Below are 20743 nucleotides of genomic sequence, written 5' to 3'. Positions count from 1 at the left end.
CCCTCTCTCTCAGCCCAGCCCACCTCACAGGGCTGTTGTTGTGGGGAAAATAGGAGGAGGAAGGAGTATTAGGTATGTTCACTGCCTTGAGTTATTTATAAAAATAACAAAGGGGGGATATATATATAGACACACACACACACACACACACACACATCTCATGCTGTCCCTCTCTTCCTCCCCCAGTTGACAGGGGAAAACACCATCTTGCTGAAGGCGATCTGTATGTCCGGTGAACGCCAATGAGAAATTTCCGTGGTGGCACTGCTAACCCAGCCTTCCATAACCTGGTGCCTTTGAGATGTCTGAACTCTAACCCTAGCCCCCCCCCAACCATGCTGGATGAGCATTAGGGGAGATGCTGCCCCTCATCTGGGGCAAAGGCCTACAGCTGTAATTGCTCTACGGAGGGCTGGTCTTTACTGTACAGAAGGCGAAGTCCACCCGGGGGAGCCCAGCTCTCAGTCTCTGGAAGGGCAGGCAAGAATTTGGTGATTTAACAGGCGCGTTCACTAGATGGCTCTGCGCCTTTCTCAATCCTCTCCCTCCCCCCACCAGCTCCCCCCTTATTTCCCCACAATCCCCCTCCCTCCCCCCAATATCCCGCGCGGATAAGCCCTGATGTTTCGCAGAGCCTCTCTTCACTCCGTTCCCCAAATCCGTCCCTGCACCAGCATGGGAGGGCGACGTCCAGCCCGGTGAGCAGCGCCGGGCTTCTGGGCGCCCCGGGCGGGAAGGATGGGCTCCCCCCAGGGCTACCGAGCTTCGTGGTGGACTTTCCTTCTGCACCAGGCGCCGCATATCAACTTCCAGTTCGAGGCAGCGGGGAGCGAATTTGCTCCAGAGGATTTGGGCTACCAGCAGGTGAGTCTCCCCCCGCCCCGTGGGAACGTGGGCGTCGAGGGCATGAAGTGAAGAGAGGCGGGACGGGGCTCGCCAGGGCAGAAGGGGACGGCAGGCAGGCAAAGCGGCCGGGAAGAGCGGCGGGAGGCGGAGGAAGGGGGCGGATGGACGGAGCTGGGGAGAGCGAGCGCGAGGAAAACGAAAAAAGGGGAGGGGGGCTTGAGGAACGCGAATCCAACTGCCGCGCAGCGCCGAGAAATCTTGGGGGAGGGAGGGAGGGAGGGGGCGATCTGCTTAAACGGGGGGCAGAGAAAGGCAAAGAGGGGCAGAAGGACGGAGGCGGGGAGAGATGGGGGAGAAGTGGGACTCTCGAAATAGGATGGGGCAGAGGAGAAGCGTCCGGGACAGAGGGAGGGAGGGAGGGAAGCCTAGGGGAAAGGTGAGACTCGGAGAGAGGGAGGGAGAGAGGGAGGGAAGGGCGAGCCAGCCTGGTCCTGGGGAAGATTGGGGATGGGACGATGGACTGAAGAACCCCCGGGAGCGGGAGGGAGGAGCGAAGGGATGGGAGATGTCCGGGAGGAGACGAGCCCTGGGAAAGATGGAGGATCAGATCTGAAGTTAGGGGTAGGGGAGGGAGTAGGGGAGAGATGGGGATAGAATGGAAATGGAAGAGGTCAGAGTAAAAGAAGTGAGGATGGGGAGAGGGGCAGCAGGAAGGAGAAGCGGAGGAGTCTGAGGAGCATCAGTGGTCTCAAAGAGCCTGGGGTCCCTCGAGGTTACGGTCATGCAAGAAGATTCTTCTCTTAAGGGAGTCTGACAATGTGCTGAATTTTGGGTAGCCCTCTTATGTTTGATGACACTCCGTGGTTTTTACCAGCCATCGATGGCATCCTTTCTCAACCTGGTGCCCTCCAGATGTGGTGGAATGTTGACTCCCAGAATTTCTTTGCTTTGGCCATGCTGATGCGAATCCTGAAAGTCACAGATCCAGCACACCAGGAAGGTGCAAAATTGGGGGAGATTGCTTTGGGGGAGATTGCTTTGTGGCGTCACCTAGGGGTTGTGTTCTATGGGCAGACTGGTCTAGAGAAGGTCCCATAGAAAGACATGTTCAGATGAATCAAGAGAGCATGGATAAAACTGGCAGCGATCCAACAGTTGTGTCACCGAGAAAAAGTGCTGCACAGATTGTGGAACTAGATGCCAACCACTGCTATTTTGGTGGATTCACAAGTGACATCTCTCTTTGCTCGAATGCAGCCATATCTAGTATGACTGAGAATACATGGCAGCCATATTATCTGAATCAACTTTCAACCTGTGTGATCACAAGCCATCTCTTGATGAGTTTTTGTCTTAATATATTGTATGAACTCAGCCATTCTGCTTTGTAAACCATGATTTATGAGGTAGCAATAAGAGTGACACAGGCACTTGTAGCTTTTTCAACAAGCTGTGATTTAAAGGAAATCATGGCTTAGCAGGATTGATGGGCACAAAACTACAAGTGCTCATCTGTGTATTTCCATTTAGCTAGTCACAATCCAACATTTTATTTCTCAATCTTTTGCTTCTTGTTATCAATACAAATATGACTTAAGGAAGTTGGACAACTACTTACCTGGGAATGGGTAGGTATTTTCCCATTAAAAAGTGCTTACATTTAAAATAATTGTATTATGGAAACTGATTAAAAATATACAAATGCATATAGTAGCATAAATCATAAGGAAAAAAGAGGGAGGGAGGGAGGGAGGGAGGAAGGAAGGAAGGAAGGAAGGAAGGAAGGAAGGAAGGAAGGAAGGAAGGAAGGAAGGAAGGGAAGGAAGGAGCTTAGAAATTATATCAAGCAAGCAAGCTTAGAAATTATAACATAAACAGAACAGTTCCAAAAAGTTCAACCATATTTTTCAAAAATTCTTTTTTGTCTCTTTGTCAGGAAAAAGAAAACTAATTTAAGTGTTTGCAAACAACATATATCAATCCATTTCTGTAAATCAGGTGTAGATTTCTCCCTCCAATGTTATACAATAATTCTAAACTAAACCCATGCCTGAAAAAATCCACAGTTCTCGATATCTTGATACTAAAACTTGGGCATATAGTCAAGAACATATGCATCCTTAAGATACCGCTATTGGTCCATAATTATATTAAGAAGCCAATGTCAACTCACACTGCAACACTAATAGGTCAAGACCAAATCATATGAGTTAATGTTCCAGCTCCTGAATTACATCTCTAAAACCATGGTATTTTTAACCAATCCTTATTAAACATTTTCTGAAACGTCCAGGGTCTACAAAACAGTTCTCTTGTTGATGTATTAACGTCTTGTTAAGGTCATAGTGAACTAATTTCATGTTGTTTAGTACAACCCTTGATTCTCAGTATGTCAAAGGTCATCCTGGAGAAAACCTGTCTATTTGGTTGCAAAGAGTCGATACTGACTTCCTGGCATATAATCAGTTTCCAGAGTCACGTAAATGACTACAGCAGTGTACTTTACAGGGGGCTGCTCTTGAAGAACATCTGGAAGTTGCAGCAGGTACAGAATGCAGTGCCACAGGCAATTATGTGCACTGCTCGATCAGTGCACCTCCACGAGCTACACTGGTTGCCAGTATGCTTTTGGGTTCAGTTTGGGGTGCTGGTAATTAGCATTAAACCCCTGAACGGCATGGGCCTACCTATTTTATTTATTAAATTTCTTCCCACAGAGAAGTTGTTAAGGTTGAGAAACACTGTGCTAGACATTTAGATAACTTAGATTTTTCCATAAACATAAGCTTCTTATGAATAAACATTCAAAGTTATGGGTGCAACCCAATATTTCCCGTATATATCTTGCAGTATTAAGTGTACTGTACATATGAAACCGATCCCCACACAAACAGGGATCCCAATACTTGTCAGAATTTCAGTTTCAGTGCGGAATAATAATAATAATGATGATAATTCCCAAGTGCAGCCCAAAGAAGAGCTAAAATGTTTACATTTTTAATGCCAGACAATAATGTTCAGTGATGGGGGGGGGGGGCATTCAAACCACCTTTCTTAACGGATAGCTATAATATTCTCAGTGAGAATAGGATGTCCTTGTCACAAAATTTATCAATTATGTTGTACACTTATTTAAAATAATGTGATGGAAATACATGGAAAAGCCCCTCAAAATAGCAATCAAGCCTTGAGTTTTATTTATTGTAATCACATTTATCTTACTTACACAATACACAAAATACACAAGAGAATTTTAAACCATCTGTCTTGATCTTTTACTGACATCTCAGTATAGGGTAACTTCAAGTTTCCCAGCCGAGGAATCTTCTGGTGCCAGGGCAAGCAAAGGGGTCAGAAGGTGACCAATGCCACCAAGTGGGATTAACACCAGTTCAAAAAGTAACCAGACATGATTCCAAACTCATGTGCTAATGAAATAAAATTAGAAACAGACAAGTGTACTGAAAGCAGTGTGAACAATACGTCCACTGATTAAAAGTTTTGTTGAGCTGTTCCCTATGGAACTATTCAGCATGTGAGTTGGATGGTGCAAGATCTCTTTCTCTCTCTTGGATGAGTAGAATCTCCACAGCTATAATATTTAGTATCTATAAATAGGTGAGATGGGTGTTGTAACAAAAAGCCTTTATGAAAATGATTCGCTTTTCTAAGGGTCTTCACAATGTTTCTGAACTGGCAGGCTGAGTACATACATCAATGATCCTTTTAGCCAGCTTCATTTCTTCTTAAATCACAAAAAGGGCAATGGTTGAATAAACCAGCACTGATTCTCAATTCCTTCGGGTTAGGCCTATACTCAGCTGTTGATACCTCCTATTCCTTCTCTACTCCTTAAGCAACAGCCATCGTTGTTCTGAATCCATGATTAAGATCTGGCCCTGTTATGATCTGCTCCAGCTTTGTCAACCTTGTACGTGGCAGAGTTCTTGGACTTTTACTTCCATATTCTCCCAACCAGCTTGAAGTTGAAATAGTTGTTATTCGGAGAGGCAATGCTATAGGAGATCCAACAGAGTTGCATTCTAGATTGGGCATGGAGCATTGTGGGGGTGGGGAGAGACTAATATAAAGTGATAGACTAGCTTTGTGCTGGAACTCCTCATGGTTGTGTTCAGGTATGATAGCAGGAGACCACAATCTGTTTAACCTGGTTGCTGAATTAACTCATTTGCTGGCTTTACACAATCCACTGAACTATAAATTAACCAAATGAGTTTGCACAAGAAGCTGAGCTAAAAAACCAACCAAAGTTAACATTAAGCAAGGCTAACATGCCTTTGCAAATACATGTGGAAATGCATCAGCTTAGCTATTACCTAGTTAAGTCGGTAGGGCAAATACATCTGACTGTCATTCAGTGGACATCAACTTCTTCACTGAATTTTTGAAAGCCTTTGCAGACACAGGTATTCCGCAAGGAAATGAGATGCTGTCACTAATCTGCTTTGCTCTACATTGCATTTATTAACGTATGCATACTTTATAAAGGTTTTCTAGGCAGCAGCTGCTAAGAAAAAAAAACATTAATGAAATAGTTCTTCCCACTTCCATGCCCAGAGCTGAAAATGCTGCAAGTACTGGGGAAGTGTTTTCAAACTGTAAGCTGGAAAGAAAAGGAAATTCTCTGAAAAACTTCAAGAGTAGATTGTAGTTGGTTCAGCAAACGAGTGGAGTGGCGTCTGTGGAGTGGGCAAGAGGGTTCAGAACGATGAAAGCAGTGTTGCGTTGCAAGCCCCACCCTTTTCTATGCGCATTATGATGTCACGCACATGTCCAAAAGGGGTGGAGCTTGTGGCATGACACCTCTACGCTGTTTTTGTCACTCTGATGAAATAGCAAAATCCTGCAGATGCTGCTGGAGGCCACTTCCTGCCCACCTCAAAACTCCTTCAACCTGTTGTTTTCCAGATAGGGTAGACTTTAACTCCCAAAGTTCTCAGCCACTATGAGATTGAAATTGATTGCAGGCCTCAACATTACCTAGAAGGAAGAAATAGAGGCAGACACATTTCCATTCAATCATGCCACCTCTTATATGCATAGCAGAATCAGGTGGTTATGCTGTAGGCCCTGTCTTGGAATGCACCTCCTTATGAAAACAACATTGTGTGTGTGTGTGTGTGTTCTTATTTTGCAAAAGATTAGTCCACAACAGAGAGAGCACTTTTTATCTGTGTTATATTCCTATTGTGTTGGTTTTCAATCGGTGTGAAAGTTTTCCTTATTTCTTTACCATACTGATTTAACCAATCCAGTGGTGTTGGGGGGGGGGGGGCGCAAAAGGGGCCAGAATGATGTAAGCAGAGCCATAATGTCATGGTGTCACAACACAAGCCCCTCCCCTTGTCTACATGCATTGCATGTTGCAGGCCTGCCCAACAGATCCGGAGCTTATGGTATGAGGTCATGATGTGACATTGGTATATAAGTACATAAGGCAAAGCCATTCAGACATGAAAAAAATGAAATATAATTGTATAATAAGAAAATCGCAGTTCATTGGCATCCTTCCTTCAGTAATGCTCTTTTAAGAAAAGGAACACAAATCCCACTGGTAGATTCAAGCGGTGGAAGCCATTCTCCTGCCCACTTCTTCACTCCTTCATTCAGCTGCAGATATGGACTGGACTCGGCTGACTCATAAGGAAGTGTGCTTGGCAGGGATTGGTCTCCAAAATGGTCAAAGTTTGGACTGTTCAGACTGCAGAGGAGTCAAAGTTCACATTTAAGATTGTTTTCCTTATATTAAAAAAAAAAAAAAGTCCCTACATTAGGGTTCCCCAAACAGCTATGATGGGTACATAGCAATTAAAATCCAACAGATCTGGAGGACACTGAACTGAAGAAGCTTACTACATTCATGTAATGACAATATAAGGGAAGAGCTGATTCTCTCAATTCTACTTTTGTTACCTTGTGTTTTACAGTCGTAACCTGAATGTTGACCATCCAGACAGATATAGCACTGAGTTCCACCCCAGAATCCAAGTCCCGTTACCAGAATCCTGTTTGGTTTTAGTTTTTCCCCACCTCCTCATTGTTTAAAAGGCATTGTGGATACCACAAAATTGCTTATGTAAAACAGATATGAAATGTGCAGGCTATGTAAGCATATTCAAATCAATATTGGGTAATTCAGTTTAAAAAACTGAGATTTCTGATCACATAAATGTAGGATGTCCTTTTCTAACCTTCTTTTGGAGTCACTGAACAGAGAGATCTAAACAAAACTCCTTTTCTTCTTCCGTGCCAGTCTTTTTTACAGCTCTTTAAAATATCCTAGATATTTTTTACCTGGCAACTCTTCACAGCTCTCTTTACACCTTCTGGCTATTTTACAGCTCATTTGCACAGACTTCTTAGAACTTTAATTACTACCTCACTGTGGCTCCAGTAAGCAATGGTGGGATTATTTTTTAATTTCTCACTAAGCCCTCAATATTTAGGGTATCATATTGGGGCTACAGAAGTCCTGGCTGCTACTAGGTGGCCACAAGGAGATCCAACTACACATCTGCTCTGTCTTCCCCTCTTTGCGGCAGTTCTTGCCTCACCAATTAAATTTGTACAAAGCCCAGATTGTCCACAACATAGTCTCATTCCATGGCATTGTGGATAATTTAAAAGGTTGCCCCAGTGAGACCTGTCATTTATATTTCACATAATGCAGCTGAGTGACTCCTTGCCTGTCTTCATCTATTGCACTAAGCTATGGTTTACTTGACATGGTATATTGAATAAACCACAGTTGATGCAGAATGCTAAGCCATAGATCGCAGTTTAGAAATCACACAGGTTGGATTCAGTTAGCATGCCAGAAATAGATAATAGATAATCCCTGCATCGTGGTACAGTGTGATGTGTCAACCAGGCCTACATCCTAGATAGCCTTGGTTTTTATACGACATTTGAAACATTTAGATATAACTTCCCATTGAAACTCTCATAATATTGAACTGGTGGCTCCAAGAAACCCCAGGACAGTACTGCTTGGGAATATTGTTGCCACTGGCCAGAAAGCCTATCCGGGGTCTTGGGATGGCATAGATGTAGGAGACCCTATGAGACCCTTTCAAGCCTGGAGTACCAGGTTGGCACCAGGTGAACATATCTCATTCATATTCCCTTGCCAGCTTCTACTCATTCCTACTCCTAGAACTGATCGTTTTGCTGCAGACTGTATTGAGTATGCTGATTCTAAAAATCTGCATTTAGAACAGGGGCTAATGGAAAGGAGATTGCAATCAACTGTTAGTCACTGGCCAAGTTTATGGATTCCATGCTATTTGCTGTTTTTTAGGCTTGTTAGAAAGGACGCTGTATGAAGTGGGTTTGGATCTGACCAAGGGCAGAGGAATCCAAGTGGTCTGTTCTGCCAGGGTGATAACTGACTCATTCATGGAGTATACGATACCTGCTCTAATCTGTCCTGTGATGTTATTTTCCCACAAAATAAGTCCCCCCACCCAGGACTGCTTTTATGATATCTTTTAGACCACGTTGACTTCTGAGTGCTCCTTGGTTCAGTTTGTCTCAGAATTGTGGTATTGTCCATTTTATTTAGTGGATGCTGCTAAGGGGAGGTGTGTGTGGTTGACGTAAGGGAATATCAAGTCAAGGAATTTTCTGTCTGTATGGTGAAACAGACAAATCAGGATCAGTTGTAAAACTGTCCAGAGAACCATCCAAATGTCCAGAAGATGATGGGAGGAAGGAACGTCCCCAATTTATGTTTCCCCCAAGGGACTGGTGAGCAGAAAAGGTGTAGTTAAAAAAAAAGCCAATATTAAATGGCTTTTAACTGAGATTAGGCAGGGAATACTGATTGCAAGACAACCAAGTTTGCCCATTATTGATACAAGTTAACATGTTCTTCATAGTAGTAGACACTTTATACCAGTGTTTCTCAACCTTGGCAACTTGAAGATGTGTGGACTTCAACTCCCAGAATTCCCCAGCCAGAGTTGGGGAATTCTGGGAGCTGGTCCACACATCTCAAAGTTGCCAAGACTGAGAAACACTGCTTTTTACAGTGCAAATTCTCAGACAACTGCATCATGTATAGATTCTCAAGAGAGAAGTTTGAAATTAGAACAGCATTAGCAGAAATTGCCTATAAAAATCTTTCAGCTTAGAAAAGAGTCTTACATTCTCAAAAAGCTTTGCAGTTTAACACACAGACTTGAGATTCCTGGTGCTGACAAGATGTCTCACTGCTGTAGTAGCATGAAACTGTCACCAAAAGGGGTACTGATTCTTGCATCCCTTGGACCAAGGGCTCCCTTCTTGACATTAGGAGACATGCTAAGGGCCACATTTCAAAAGTGGCAGGAGTTACTGCTCATTTTGGAAGGGGAATTCCGATGTTTTGAGGGGTGAAATGGATGCCTGAAGCATCTGTAGGGTTTATAGCTTTCACTCTGAGAGCCTGGGGGTACAAGTGGACAGCATTTGGACTTAAAGAGATAAGAGTAGTTCATGGGAGTGCCCACATAGCACATTTCAGCAACTCCTTAAACCAAATATGGACTGGACTATAGCTGTGAAGGGTGGCAACATGACCCGAGGAAAAGATGAAGCCATCCTAGGAAAAGAGTTGCCTACAGATGTGATCAGAACACTCTTGCATGCTCCAAAGGATCTTTTCTCCTTGAATCTAACTTGTTCCATTCTGTCTTGAGCGAACACAAGATCCAGGTAAATTGGAGAGTGCATCATCTGGGGACTGAGTCCCATCGGCCACAAAAGCTGCTTCACACAATCGGAGAGATTACATTTCAGGATTAGGAAATTCGAATATTGACCATGCTTTTTAAAAGAATCAAATCAAATTAACTAGCTTGGATCGTATATTCAGCTAGGATGGGAATGGGAGAAGCACAGGGTTCAAATAATATGGCGAGCATAATTTGGTTTATTTCTCTTCGGCTTAGGGCCTTTCCCTTGCATCTGTTCATGCCATGAACACTTCTCGGCAACTCCTTTTTCTACCAGGATGGTGCCTTAATCTCACCTCAACCCAACCTTGAGGCAGCTTAAAATTGTCCTCAGGTGTTCTGGTATTAATATAGCTCTCCCCCCACCTTTAAGAGGCAACAAGCCATGACAATCTTGCTATGGGCGCAACCTGACATGCTTCTCTGACCATCTGGTTAGAGTCACAGTCAGGTGTCCCCTAAAGTAGGGTTCCTCAACCTCAGCAACTTTAAGATGGGTGGACTTCAACTTCCAGAATTCCCCAGCAAGCCATGCTGGCTGGGGAATTCTGGGAGTTGAAGTCCACCCATCTTAAGGTTGCTGAGGTTGAGGAACCCTGCCCTAAAGGATGGGAACAGCCCTGCACCTATTGGCCATTACAGAGTGGTGTGGGTATGCTTCCTCTCTTTTGGTATCAGAGCATTGTGCTCTTGGGGGAGGGCAGTCTGATTTGGGTATTGGGAGAGTCCAGTTCTTTCAAACTGAGGACTCCCACTGTACCCACCAGGTCTCTGAGCCAAACCCTGGCCTAGTGGTATAGATCTGCCTGAAAAGCAGCTGATCAGTGGTTGGGGTCACAGACCACAAAGCAGAAACAAGGGAGCTGGCTTCCTTTCTGCTACTTCCCAGCCAAACTCTTTCTTTGCTTGTCAGCTGTGCTTCTGTGCTGCTTTGGAATACAGGTTTTTGTGCTTCCAGAATAGTGCTAAACTCATGTCCAAAAGGAGTCATCTATGAGCTGATAGTCAAGCTCCCTCGGAACACATCAGAGCAAGTTTTGGCAGATAGCTAAACCCACCGGTCTAGTTGTCCGTCGAAACTTGCCTCCTCCCTAGCTCTATCCTAATCCCATATTAAGGAGAGTGATTGGTGGATGTTTTCCCCCAGCTGCTGATATTTGGTGGGAGGAGAGGGAAGTAAATCTGTGAGAATTCACTAACCCATATCGTTGACATGCTCCATACACTGTAAATAAGGACAGCGCCATTTGCTGGGATCATGCCTGAGGCAGGACAGGGATCAGTATTGGGGGGCAGAAAATATTATGCCAGTATATTTTTTTTTGCTACCTCAGGGGCAGGTGGCTAGCATTAGTTCAAAAAGCTGTGAGAAAGAGCCCTTAGCCTCTATATGAATCTAGTTATTGTACTCCTTGCACCATAATTGGTGGTTTACTAGGCTGTACACACTCAACCATTTGTGATTTGTTCCATAAACCATGATGAACAAAACCATCACTTAGCTTCATTTTTGCACTGGATCATTTTTTCTGAAGTTTTATAACATTTCAGAGTCTTCCAGCCAAGTGGTCCATTTTTCATTTGCTCTTCACAAAAGGAGTAGCCACTTGTGGAATAAGTCACAAGAGATGGATTCACTCATTATACTAAAATATAAAAACCAGCTTACAAATTACAAAGGCATGTCATTTGTACATAGTGAGCCAAGTCAAAACCAAACCAACCATATTATGGCTGGTTTCACACATTAAGCTAAGTGAGCGTAATCATGCTTTATCAGATAAACCAGACTTGGCTGGGTTCCCACAGCACAATGAGTCCTAAATTAAGGTTTCCAACTGTAGTAGCTTCATTTGCACAAGATGGTAAACCATAAACCACAGTATAGGAAAAAGACAAACTATATTGTGGCTTCCAGTGATGAGTGAAACCTTTCTTTGGCATGTGCCTTTAGATACCTGTATGTTTTAAGGCATGGGGCAGTTTCGGCTTTTCCTTCCAACTTGGATGAGACATTTTCAGTTTCCTACCTGTGCTTGCCCTTCCCAAAAAAGTAGACTGTTCCTTTATTTCGAAAGGAATCAAAACCAGAGGGACCCCAGTACTTTCCTCTCATTCTCTGAAGAGGCAAAATACAGTCCAAGACCATTCCCATCTTGGATTTCCCAGCCTTGGTTCATCTTCCTCCCAAACCATTTCAAAGCCATATGTGAAATTCATTCCTCTTAAGACAGAAGTCTCCACCACTGGAGGAAACGTAATCCTTCAGGGCCAGGCAAAAGTAAATATTGTGTAATACCATAAAAGGCAAAGACAGTTGAAGCCATGGGAAATAGCAGACGTTTGGAGAAACCTCTCTTGCTCAGCTGCCGGGGGAAGTTGTGGGTCATTCTGGGATTGCACATCACCATCACAGTCCTTGAGTGAGGAGGAGGACATTTGGGGGAGCAGTTTCCCTTACAGAGCTAGCAAGGAGGTGAACATGCTCATTCTGATATGTAGGTCAGGCCAAGCCTCCCAGCTGCAGCTGATCCAATTTGCTGAGGATATGCGTGAGTGTGCAAGAGAAATGGATGAGATTCAAATGACAGGGGGAGGACCCCCAGATTCCTTTCTGTAGCTACCTGCTCCTCTTTGCCCTGAATTCAAGCTTATCTTCAATATTGTATTGAATGCCCTTCTTCCTAGCGCCAGATAGAAGGAAGCTGTTTCTGCACACTCCATGCTAAGGAGAAAGCATTCTATGCATTCAGAGGATGCCTTTGAACCATAATTATGATTTTCTATGTTGCAGCAGGATTGCCCGGCATTAAAAACAAGCCGTGCATTTGAACCCCGACCCACCAAACTTTGATCTATTCTTCTCAAGAATCATCCATTCGCCTCCATTTTAATCTAGCTGCCCTCTAAAAATCTTGTTTTCCTATTCAGTTTATCTAGAGCTATTATATCGGCAAATATCCACATGACCACAAGTTGGCAGCAAACATTCTTGTGTTCAGGATCTCTTTGCTGCCATCTAAAGGTTGTCCAAGGTTTGCCACCCAGATATTGTAGCCCTACCATATCCCCATATTATTACTACATCGTTCTCTTTTTTTCAAGAATTTAGAATAATGCATTTCTTTCTGTCTAATCGTCACAGCCCTGTGAAGATGAATCAGTTGAAAGATAAGGGCTGACTCAATGTTATCCCATGATTTTTCAGTGGTTGCATGTCAGATTTGGAATGGCTTTTTTGGTTTAATTCAGCACCACTGGTTGGATGAAAGGGAAGTGAAGGTTGGAATTTGTTTATACGAGTTCTATGTCCTGCTTTTTTATCAAATAGAAGTGTAAAGCAATGATCTTTCTTTAAAACAAACTTGAATAAAGCCAGTTTCAAACACAGCCAATTACAGTTTTTTAAAACTGTGCACAAATTACTCAGTGTTAAAATTTCTAATAAACTCTAGTCAATACAATCGTTTTCAGCTATCATTTAAAATGAAGCAAAACATGTTCCAAAGAAATTTTGCAATCTATCAGTCAATCTATCACAAGATAGTTGTTGAGGAGGACAAATGAAGGAGGCAGTGGCATATTCAATGGAACAGAAATCTAATGAATAAGCAAAGAAATATGAAGCACTGAATGGACTTCATGTGGCACTTAAAATATGTTTTTTAAAAAGGTGAATATGCTTTAGAAGAGTTTCCAGAATGGTACTGTATCTGTATTCCAAATGTTGCAGCATAAGCAATAAAAAGCCTTGTGACATCTTCAGAGCTAACAAATTTATTATGATGTAAGCACTTGTGACATTCCACTTCATCAAAAGACTCTTCTTTATTAACATTTCAAGAGAAGGCCTTCCAAGTGATGGGCAGGTACTTGTCAACAAATTCATGGAGGATAATGCTGCCAGAAGCTATTAAACTTGATGGCCACATATTACATCTAGTAGCAGTTGCAGCCTCTGAATTCCAGTTGCTGGGGAACACAAGAAGACAGTCCTATGGTTCAGGCCCTGCTTGTGAAGTTTCCATCAGCATCTGCCTGGTTTCGGTGAGAAACAAGATATGTTTTGATCTAGCAGGGCTCTTGTTGTGTTCTTATGAGGTGGTCTTTCAGAGGCAGAACAATGTAGACTGATAGGGAAGAAGAATAAGAATGTATGGACACAACATGAGAGGTATCACCTAAAAAATGGACTTTTCCCATCTTCTTGCCCTCCAGATAAATTGGATTTTATGCCCATTACGCACCGGGCATGTGTTTGTGGGGAAGCTGAAATCCTACATATACGTAGGGCACCACGCTCAGGAAAATGGTTCTACTTCACTACTAATTCTGGAGCCAGTCCATTAATAGCAGGATCATAACACCCACAGTGGTAAGATATAATGCATTCCTTTGGTATCTAGGTCCTCATGACAATATCCAACCCCTACTATTTTTGATTGGGATTTTTGGCCTATAGAATATAAACCTCTTTACCCTGTGTAAGTGCTAAAGTTGATGCACTTGGTATAATTTGGCTTTTAGATGTTGGCTAGATAGGTATGAGCCAGGAATGAAAGATTCTAAGGTGAAAGGAGGAATTATCAGACAATGAACAGCATGAGTTTTAGATGAGAAGTCGGTTAGGCGAATAGGGTGATCAAACGTTAGTGGGTAGGCGAAGGTTAATGCACTTTGAATAAATAGGATCTGCAGGAAGGCAAGATGGTAAATGCCTTTATGTGAAGTTGTGAGCAGCTTTGGGCAAAAATGGACGACCGCGTGTGCCTCTGTGAGCCTTGAATAGATGCTTGGATGTGTCCTTGTGACCGAGAACGCTTTGAGGCTTGAAAGGCCAGTAGCAGATTTCACCACCAGCTACTCCCTGACTGTGCCAGCTGCTGGGGGCACAGACTGTAGTGTCTCAGGCCAGGCAAATTGTCAGATTGCCTGTAATCTGTTTGTCAGAGGGAGAGGTAAAGAGAGACGGTGCATGAAGCAAATAAATACTCTTATCCAGGCACAAATCTTATGGCCTCAAGCAGGATCAGCCATCAGGATGGCACTCGGAACCTGCTGTCTTCTGAGTCTTGACATCAGCTGGAAAAACTGTCAAATAACCCTGGATGGGAAGGGAGCAGGAAGAAAAATATGAAAAAATGAATACTTACACGGTCTACAGGGTTGTTAAGCACCTTCTCCAAACCTCAAGGATAGGAGGACCCATGCATAGAAATCGTAAAGTGACCCAGAACCCTTAAGGATATACACAGAGGATGGCTTTTTGGTATTTGCATGATAAATTTCTACAGCCAGGACTAACACCAAAACAATGCAGGACTGTTTGCATTCTGGGCTACTTTAAAATATTCAAGCCTTTGTGTTTCCAAACCCTTAAATTCTGAGCTCAAATAAAAAGCAAGCACACAATGTGTGTTTACTAAGAAGGAAGCCTAATTCTGTTTTATTTGGCTTATTGTCAAGTAAGTGAAAATGGGACTGAAGGTTTAGCTTCCAATGGATTCTGTTGTTGTTACTCGTGCTATTATTCTACTGTATCCTATTCGTGATTTTCATGTGTGGGGGCTGGTGACCCTTCAGTTTTGCTGAACTCCAGTTTCCAGTATTCCTCACCCCTGATCCTACTAGTAGGGCTGCTGGTCAAGAGAATTCAGCGCAACATCTGGCAGACTACAGGGGCATCCCATTGGTATTACAGAATACAAGATCTATGCTGCAAAGGAACAAATTCCAAGGGGCTTTTAGCAAGGGAGGAAGACAATAGAAGAAGTCATGGGCATCTCCCAGGGCAGGAAGAGGGGCAGGTGACATCACATGCATGAGGATCATGGCATGTACCAGCTGCTTACAGGGAAAGGGAAAGAAAATGAAGATAGGAGTTAAGGGGGAATATTATAATTGTGATAAATGGCTCAATATAGATTGAATGTTTTTTTTAGGCATTTTCTCATTTTTATGAACGAGAAGCTGATTCTCATTAACTTCTCCAAAGTCCATAAAGCAGTGAAGATCTGCAGGGAGCTATGGTTTTGAAAATATTTGTCAAATGTTCCTATGAAATCTTTCATGCTTTCTGAAAGATTGGGGGCTCAGGCCAAGGTATTCATTTTGATGAGTCATTTTTCATTTTGAAATCAAAACTAGGACAGTGTCCGCAGAATAAGTATACTACAGAATCCATTTTAAATAAGCAATAAAATCCATACATCGTAATGTAAATGCAGAGTGAGCTTCCCCTTCATTTCTCTGGATTGTTACTTAGAAATACTAGTGGCATGGCAAAGGCATCTTGGATATGGATTAGCCTCTGAATCTTTTTCTCTTCTTTATATCGAAAAGAGGAAGATGCTGGCCCAAACAGTTTCATGGAGGGAATGAAGCACAGAGGTGGGAAGTACTAATGAATATGTGCAAATGAGGCACGTAGATGGAGACTACATCATGAGGGTACCAGTTTGACCATGATGCTCCCGGATAAAACTTTCATTGTACGACAGGTCTGTGCAAATCCTTTGGAAGAGATGCTCCAGAAAACACAAGAGTTTCTCTTTTTGAAACATTCAAGCAGCTGCGCTTTGTCCAGGCTCATATAAGCTGCCCACAGGAATCTCCTTAGGCTTCCTGTTGTACAATCATCTGTCCAACCACCCAGAATTTTATGGGGAATGTTGTCTTCCTTTCAAATCCAACCATGTTTTCTCATCGCTTATTCTGTCTTTTATTTTTAACCCCATTAAAAAAAAAAATTAAGGAGGGAAAAACAGAGTAGCTACACAATATTGTTTGAGGAGCAACACTAGGTGGCTTCCACCTAGAAGCACTCTAATGCTGTTTCCTCATCAGTGGTTTATGGTGTCTTCTAGAGTCATTCAATCATTGTTGTGCCAATGTAAGAGTAATGAGGAGAAAACTCAAGAACGGGTAGATAACACTAATGAGGAAATGGACTTAGCAAAGGATCCTGCCTACATACTATTAAACCTGTCTCCTTATTCATTATGACTAGAAATTTGACAGAGAAAAAAAGGAGGCATATGGAGTTCATGTTTGATAAGTGGAATATGGATGTACAATACTGCACTTTTTTTCTCACAATAACCTATGGGCTGAAAACGTCTGCCTATTTTATTTTTATTTTTTAAAAAATCTCTATTCATTCTTCAGGCACTTCTGTTTCTGGCCAGCATCTCGGGTCTGTGCTTTGCCATCAGTCTAGTTCTCATCTGCGTCTACCTGATCCGCTTTTGCTGCTGCAGTAACGAAGATGAGGAGGAAACCAAGACGCAAAGGGTTTGCTGTGTCACCTGGAGCTGCGTTGCAGCTGTTATCATCTGCTGGTAAAGGGAGACTCCATTCCATAAAAGCTGTCATTGCTAGGCTAGAAATGTCATACCCTACGAAAGAGGGATTCGGAGGAAAGTAAGTTCCCAGGGGTCTTGAATCAGGTTTGGTGGCAGGAAAATCACGATGGTTTCATTCTCAAGATAGTTTGCAGTGCCCAGCTTGATTCTGCTTTAAAATAATTTCTGGCAGGTGGTAAAGAGATATATTGCAGCCCTCAGACCTCTGGATCAAGTGACCTAAGGAGCTGATAAGGTCCCACCTGGTAGTCCACATATTACTACTCACTCTAGCCTGCTTTCTCTCTCAGTCTTGGGGCGTGTGGAGAAGGACTATGTTATTTGGTGGCTCTGTCTCACCTGTTGGACAGCCATCTTGCCTTTTTCCCGATAGAAAGGTCCTATGTCCCATTCTCCAGTGTTTAAAACAGCCTTCCTCAAACTAATGGCCTCCAGATGTTTCAGGACTGCACTTCCTATAATTCCTAACCAGCACAAGTAAAGGCATATTGCCTGGGGAATTCTGGGAGTGGCATTCCCAACACATCTAAAGGGCATGAGTTTAGGGAGGGTGGCTCTAAACCAGTGTTTCTCAGTCTTAGCAACTTCAACTCCCAGACTCCCTCAGCCAGGAATTCTGGGAGTTGAAGTCCACCCATCTTCAAGTTGCTAAGATTGAGAAACACTGCTCTAAACCAACCACTCAGTAGCTGTCAGAAAGGTGAATTGCATATGGAAGATTATAAGCTCAGTTCTGTAATTATTATGACAGTTGATTATCTGACGAACTTAACTACCCTGTGAGTATACATACACTTGTTCTTCCACATAACACTATCCAGAGGGTGGCATTACATGTACAGGAATACTGAAATAGTTACTCCAAGGGTTATCAAAGATGCTATTTCTCCATCCAAAATTCCCCAATTTTTAAATTATCTCTAGTTCCAGACAGTCATTAAGGACAATGATCAAAGAAAATGGGAACTCTGGTCCAAAACATTGGAGAGTATTAGACTGGGGATCAGCCAGCACCTGATCAATATTTTCTGGGCTCAGATCTAGTTAGTATTTGAATGGGACTTCTCCAGAGAATCCCAGGGCTGTAGTCTAGACTGGGAAGTTAAAAATGCTTCTTGGAAGAAGGCAGTGACACCATTTCCATATTGCTGCCAAGACAGTTACATGGGAATGGCCATGAAGTCACCAGGAGCTGAGGAAGGAGTTTTGACTTTAGATGAAGGAAGGACACACTAATCCTTTGCCGAGGTAATGATTTCACAAATGAGGGTCATGCACATGATGGTGCTCCTAAATGCATACATAAATCTACAACACTTAGCCAAGCTCAGCTTCTTGGATTCTTGCACCCTTTACAAGCCAGTCATGCAAAACAAGATTTTCTTTTGGTTTATAAAGCAACCATTCAATCACCTTGGCTCAGTCAATAGAGTAAGATTAAATTCCTGGTTAATGTAGCAGCTAGCAGGCCAGCAGAAACCAAGCAGATGCAAGGTGTATGTATCAACTTGCAGCTGATTCACAGTAAAACTGGCTTTCATGTGAATTCTATGGTACCCTCTATAAGAGAAAAGCTACAAAGCCTAGCTCCTCAATGTCCACCCCCTCCAGACATTTACTGTCTAGAATATTATTGGTTTCTCTGTTTCTTTCAAGCATCTGGTGGTTCTCTCCCATCTCTCATTCATTGCCCATCATCTCCACCCCCTTTTTTTCCTGAAATGAAGCCACAATGAGCCTCTTGTTCCACTCAGAATAAGAAATTGTGTCCCATTCTCTCTATTCCATCACATCCTCACCAGGCCCCTTTGTCTGCTTGTTATTCCAGGTCTTGCACTCCCTACAAACCCTTCCCCAACTCCACTTGTTTCTACCAACGCTACCCTTCAGCTACACTCTCCCTCTCTCTCTCTCTCTCTCTCTGACACACACACACACACACACACACACACACAGAGAAAGAGCTTAGCTGCGCTGTGAGGCAAAGGGTTTGAAACCCACATCAGTATTCTATTGTTTCTACATCAAAAATCTACCCTACAGAGCTGGAAAGATGAAAAGAAGGAGACTTCTATATTTGTAGTAGTTGTATATCTGTAATAGGTAGGTCAGGTACAGACATGACATAATTGGACTAGTAGAACAGCAGCGGAAGACCACTAGCTGTCTTCTTGCTACAGTTAATCTCAGTTATCTGGCTGAGCCTATGGCTTTTCTTTCCCACAGTCCCTGTACATCTTTGCAACTCTGTAAACCTGGATGCCCATGGGTGGGACAAGGAGGGACAGGTGATTAAACATGCATCATGATGTTTAACTTACACATCTGTGCCAGACATTGGAATGCAAATTCCTAAAGACAGGATTTGTGTCACAACATCCTTCTGCACCTCTCATTTTGCACCATTGTAGCTGGCTACAGATAGCGTTGCCTTTGTAAATTCACTGTGCTTTAAAACAAATCAATGAATGCTTTAAATGAATAATGATGCCAGTATATGCATCCTCTTTAAAAGAATTAAAGGTTCTATGGCCTACATAAAGCATGGCCGAAGATCAAGACTGGTGACTGAACTGGCATTCTCATGAATAGTACGTATTTTTTGTCAATTTCATTGTAAAGGAAGCAGAAAGGAAGGTCCCATCATTGGGGGTGGGATCTGTTACAATTCCTGTTTTAACACTTTGTTTGTTCTCACACAAAAGACGACTGCTTAAAAGTTCCTTCTTGTCACCACTCTGTCATTCATTCATTTACTCTGCAGCTTGTTCTGCACAGTTTTCCCAAGCAGAGCATGCTAGTAAAGGGGTCATAACAGCTTCGCTTTTGAAAAGCTGACGAATGTCTTAACAGAATGTTTAAGCTCCAAATGGATCATGTTGTACTTATTACAAAATAGTAACAATGCAAAACACACTCAGCCACATTCACTGAACAGACATTAGCAGGCAGAAGGGAAACAGCATGGCGTTGTTTTAGAGCCAACTTGTAATATATTTATATGCTTTTAGACTAGAAGTCAAGATTCTGCCATTCCCCCACTCCTTTAGTTTTCAGGAGGATGCTAAAGTCATCAAAATAAGTGATATTAAAACATATTCTGATCATCTCTCCAATAGAGGACACAGATACAAGATAAGGAAGCGCGTTGCCAGAGACAGCTTGTAATATGGCCTGATTATGGTATAGCCAAATAAATTGGAATTAATCTGCATGTGATAGGCAAAATCCAATGTTGATTTTCAGGCAGTGGAGGACAGTACAGCATATGCTTTTTTTCTGCCACATATAAATCTGTTCCTAGGAACTTTTTGACTGAGCCACATAGAGCACTTAACCAAATCTGATTTGTTTGAATTCGGTTGAGTGTATTATGTGAAAGCCAATTGTAGTTTATTCAATAAATTGGAATGTGTGAACCCTGCTATAGAATCCTGACTCCTAGCCTTTCCTTCCTAACTTTTATTTTAGGAGCCCGCTGTCTTCCCAAACCATCAAAAAAGGAACTTTTGCATATGTCAAAGAACCTGTGAGTCTTAGTTCTTAGATTTCTATCCTTTTTCAAGCTGCCGGATACCTTTACCAGCTTTGTTGACTGTAACTTTTTCATTTCCCAATATGGCAACCCTCCCCAACCAGACACGTTAGAAATTCCTCTGCTAGAAATTCTGGAAACTGAACTTCCAGTACATGTAAAAGTGGAGGGGGGGTCCTATAAGGCAAGTGAAAGAAGGCAGACAGTTTTCCAGTCTGGATTCATACAAATAACAGAAATCAACAAAAGGTCCCTATAAT

General features: G+C 42.7%; 1 protein-coding gene across 1 annotated transcript in view; it reads left to right on the top strand.

Annotated features, from left to right (window-relative positions):
- Window positions 1-588: 588 nt before the first annotated feature.
- Window positions 589-20743, top strand: part of TTYH1 (tweety family member 1) — a 55953-nt gene continuing 35798 nt past the window's right edge. Inside the window, exons 1-2 of the mRNA XM_088142701.1 lie at window positions 589-864; window positions 16752-16924. Of these exons, the coding sequence (XP_087998827.1) occupies window positions 739-864; window positions 16752-16924 (299 nt within the window). The 5' untranslated portion in view covers window positions 589-738. The remainder of the gene's footprint in view (window positions 865-16751; window positions 16925-20743) is intronic.

Source organism: Python bivittatus, unplaced genomic scaffold (genome assembly GCF_059951505.1).
Source record: "Python bivittatus isolate LINGU-HERP-01145 unplaced genomic scaffold, Pbiv_v1 ctg000440_np1212, whole genome shotgun sequence".
Taxonomy (NCBI): Eukaryota; Metazoa; Chordata; class Lepidosauria; order Squamata; family Pythonidae; genus Python; species Python bivittatus.
Note: the sequence above shows the minus strand (reverse complement) of the source record. Positions and strands in the feature narration are given on the sequence as shown.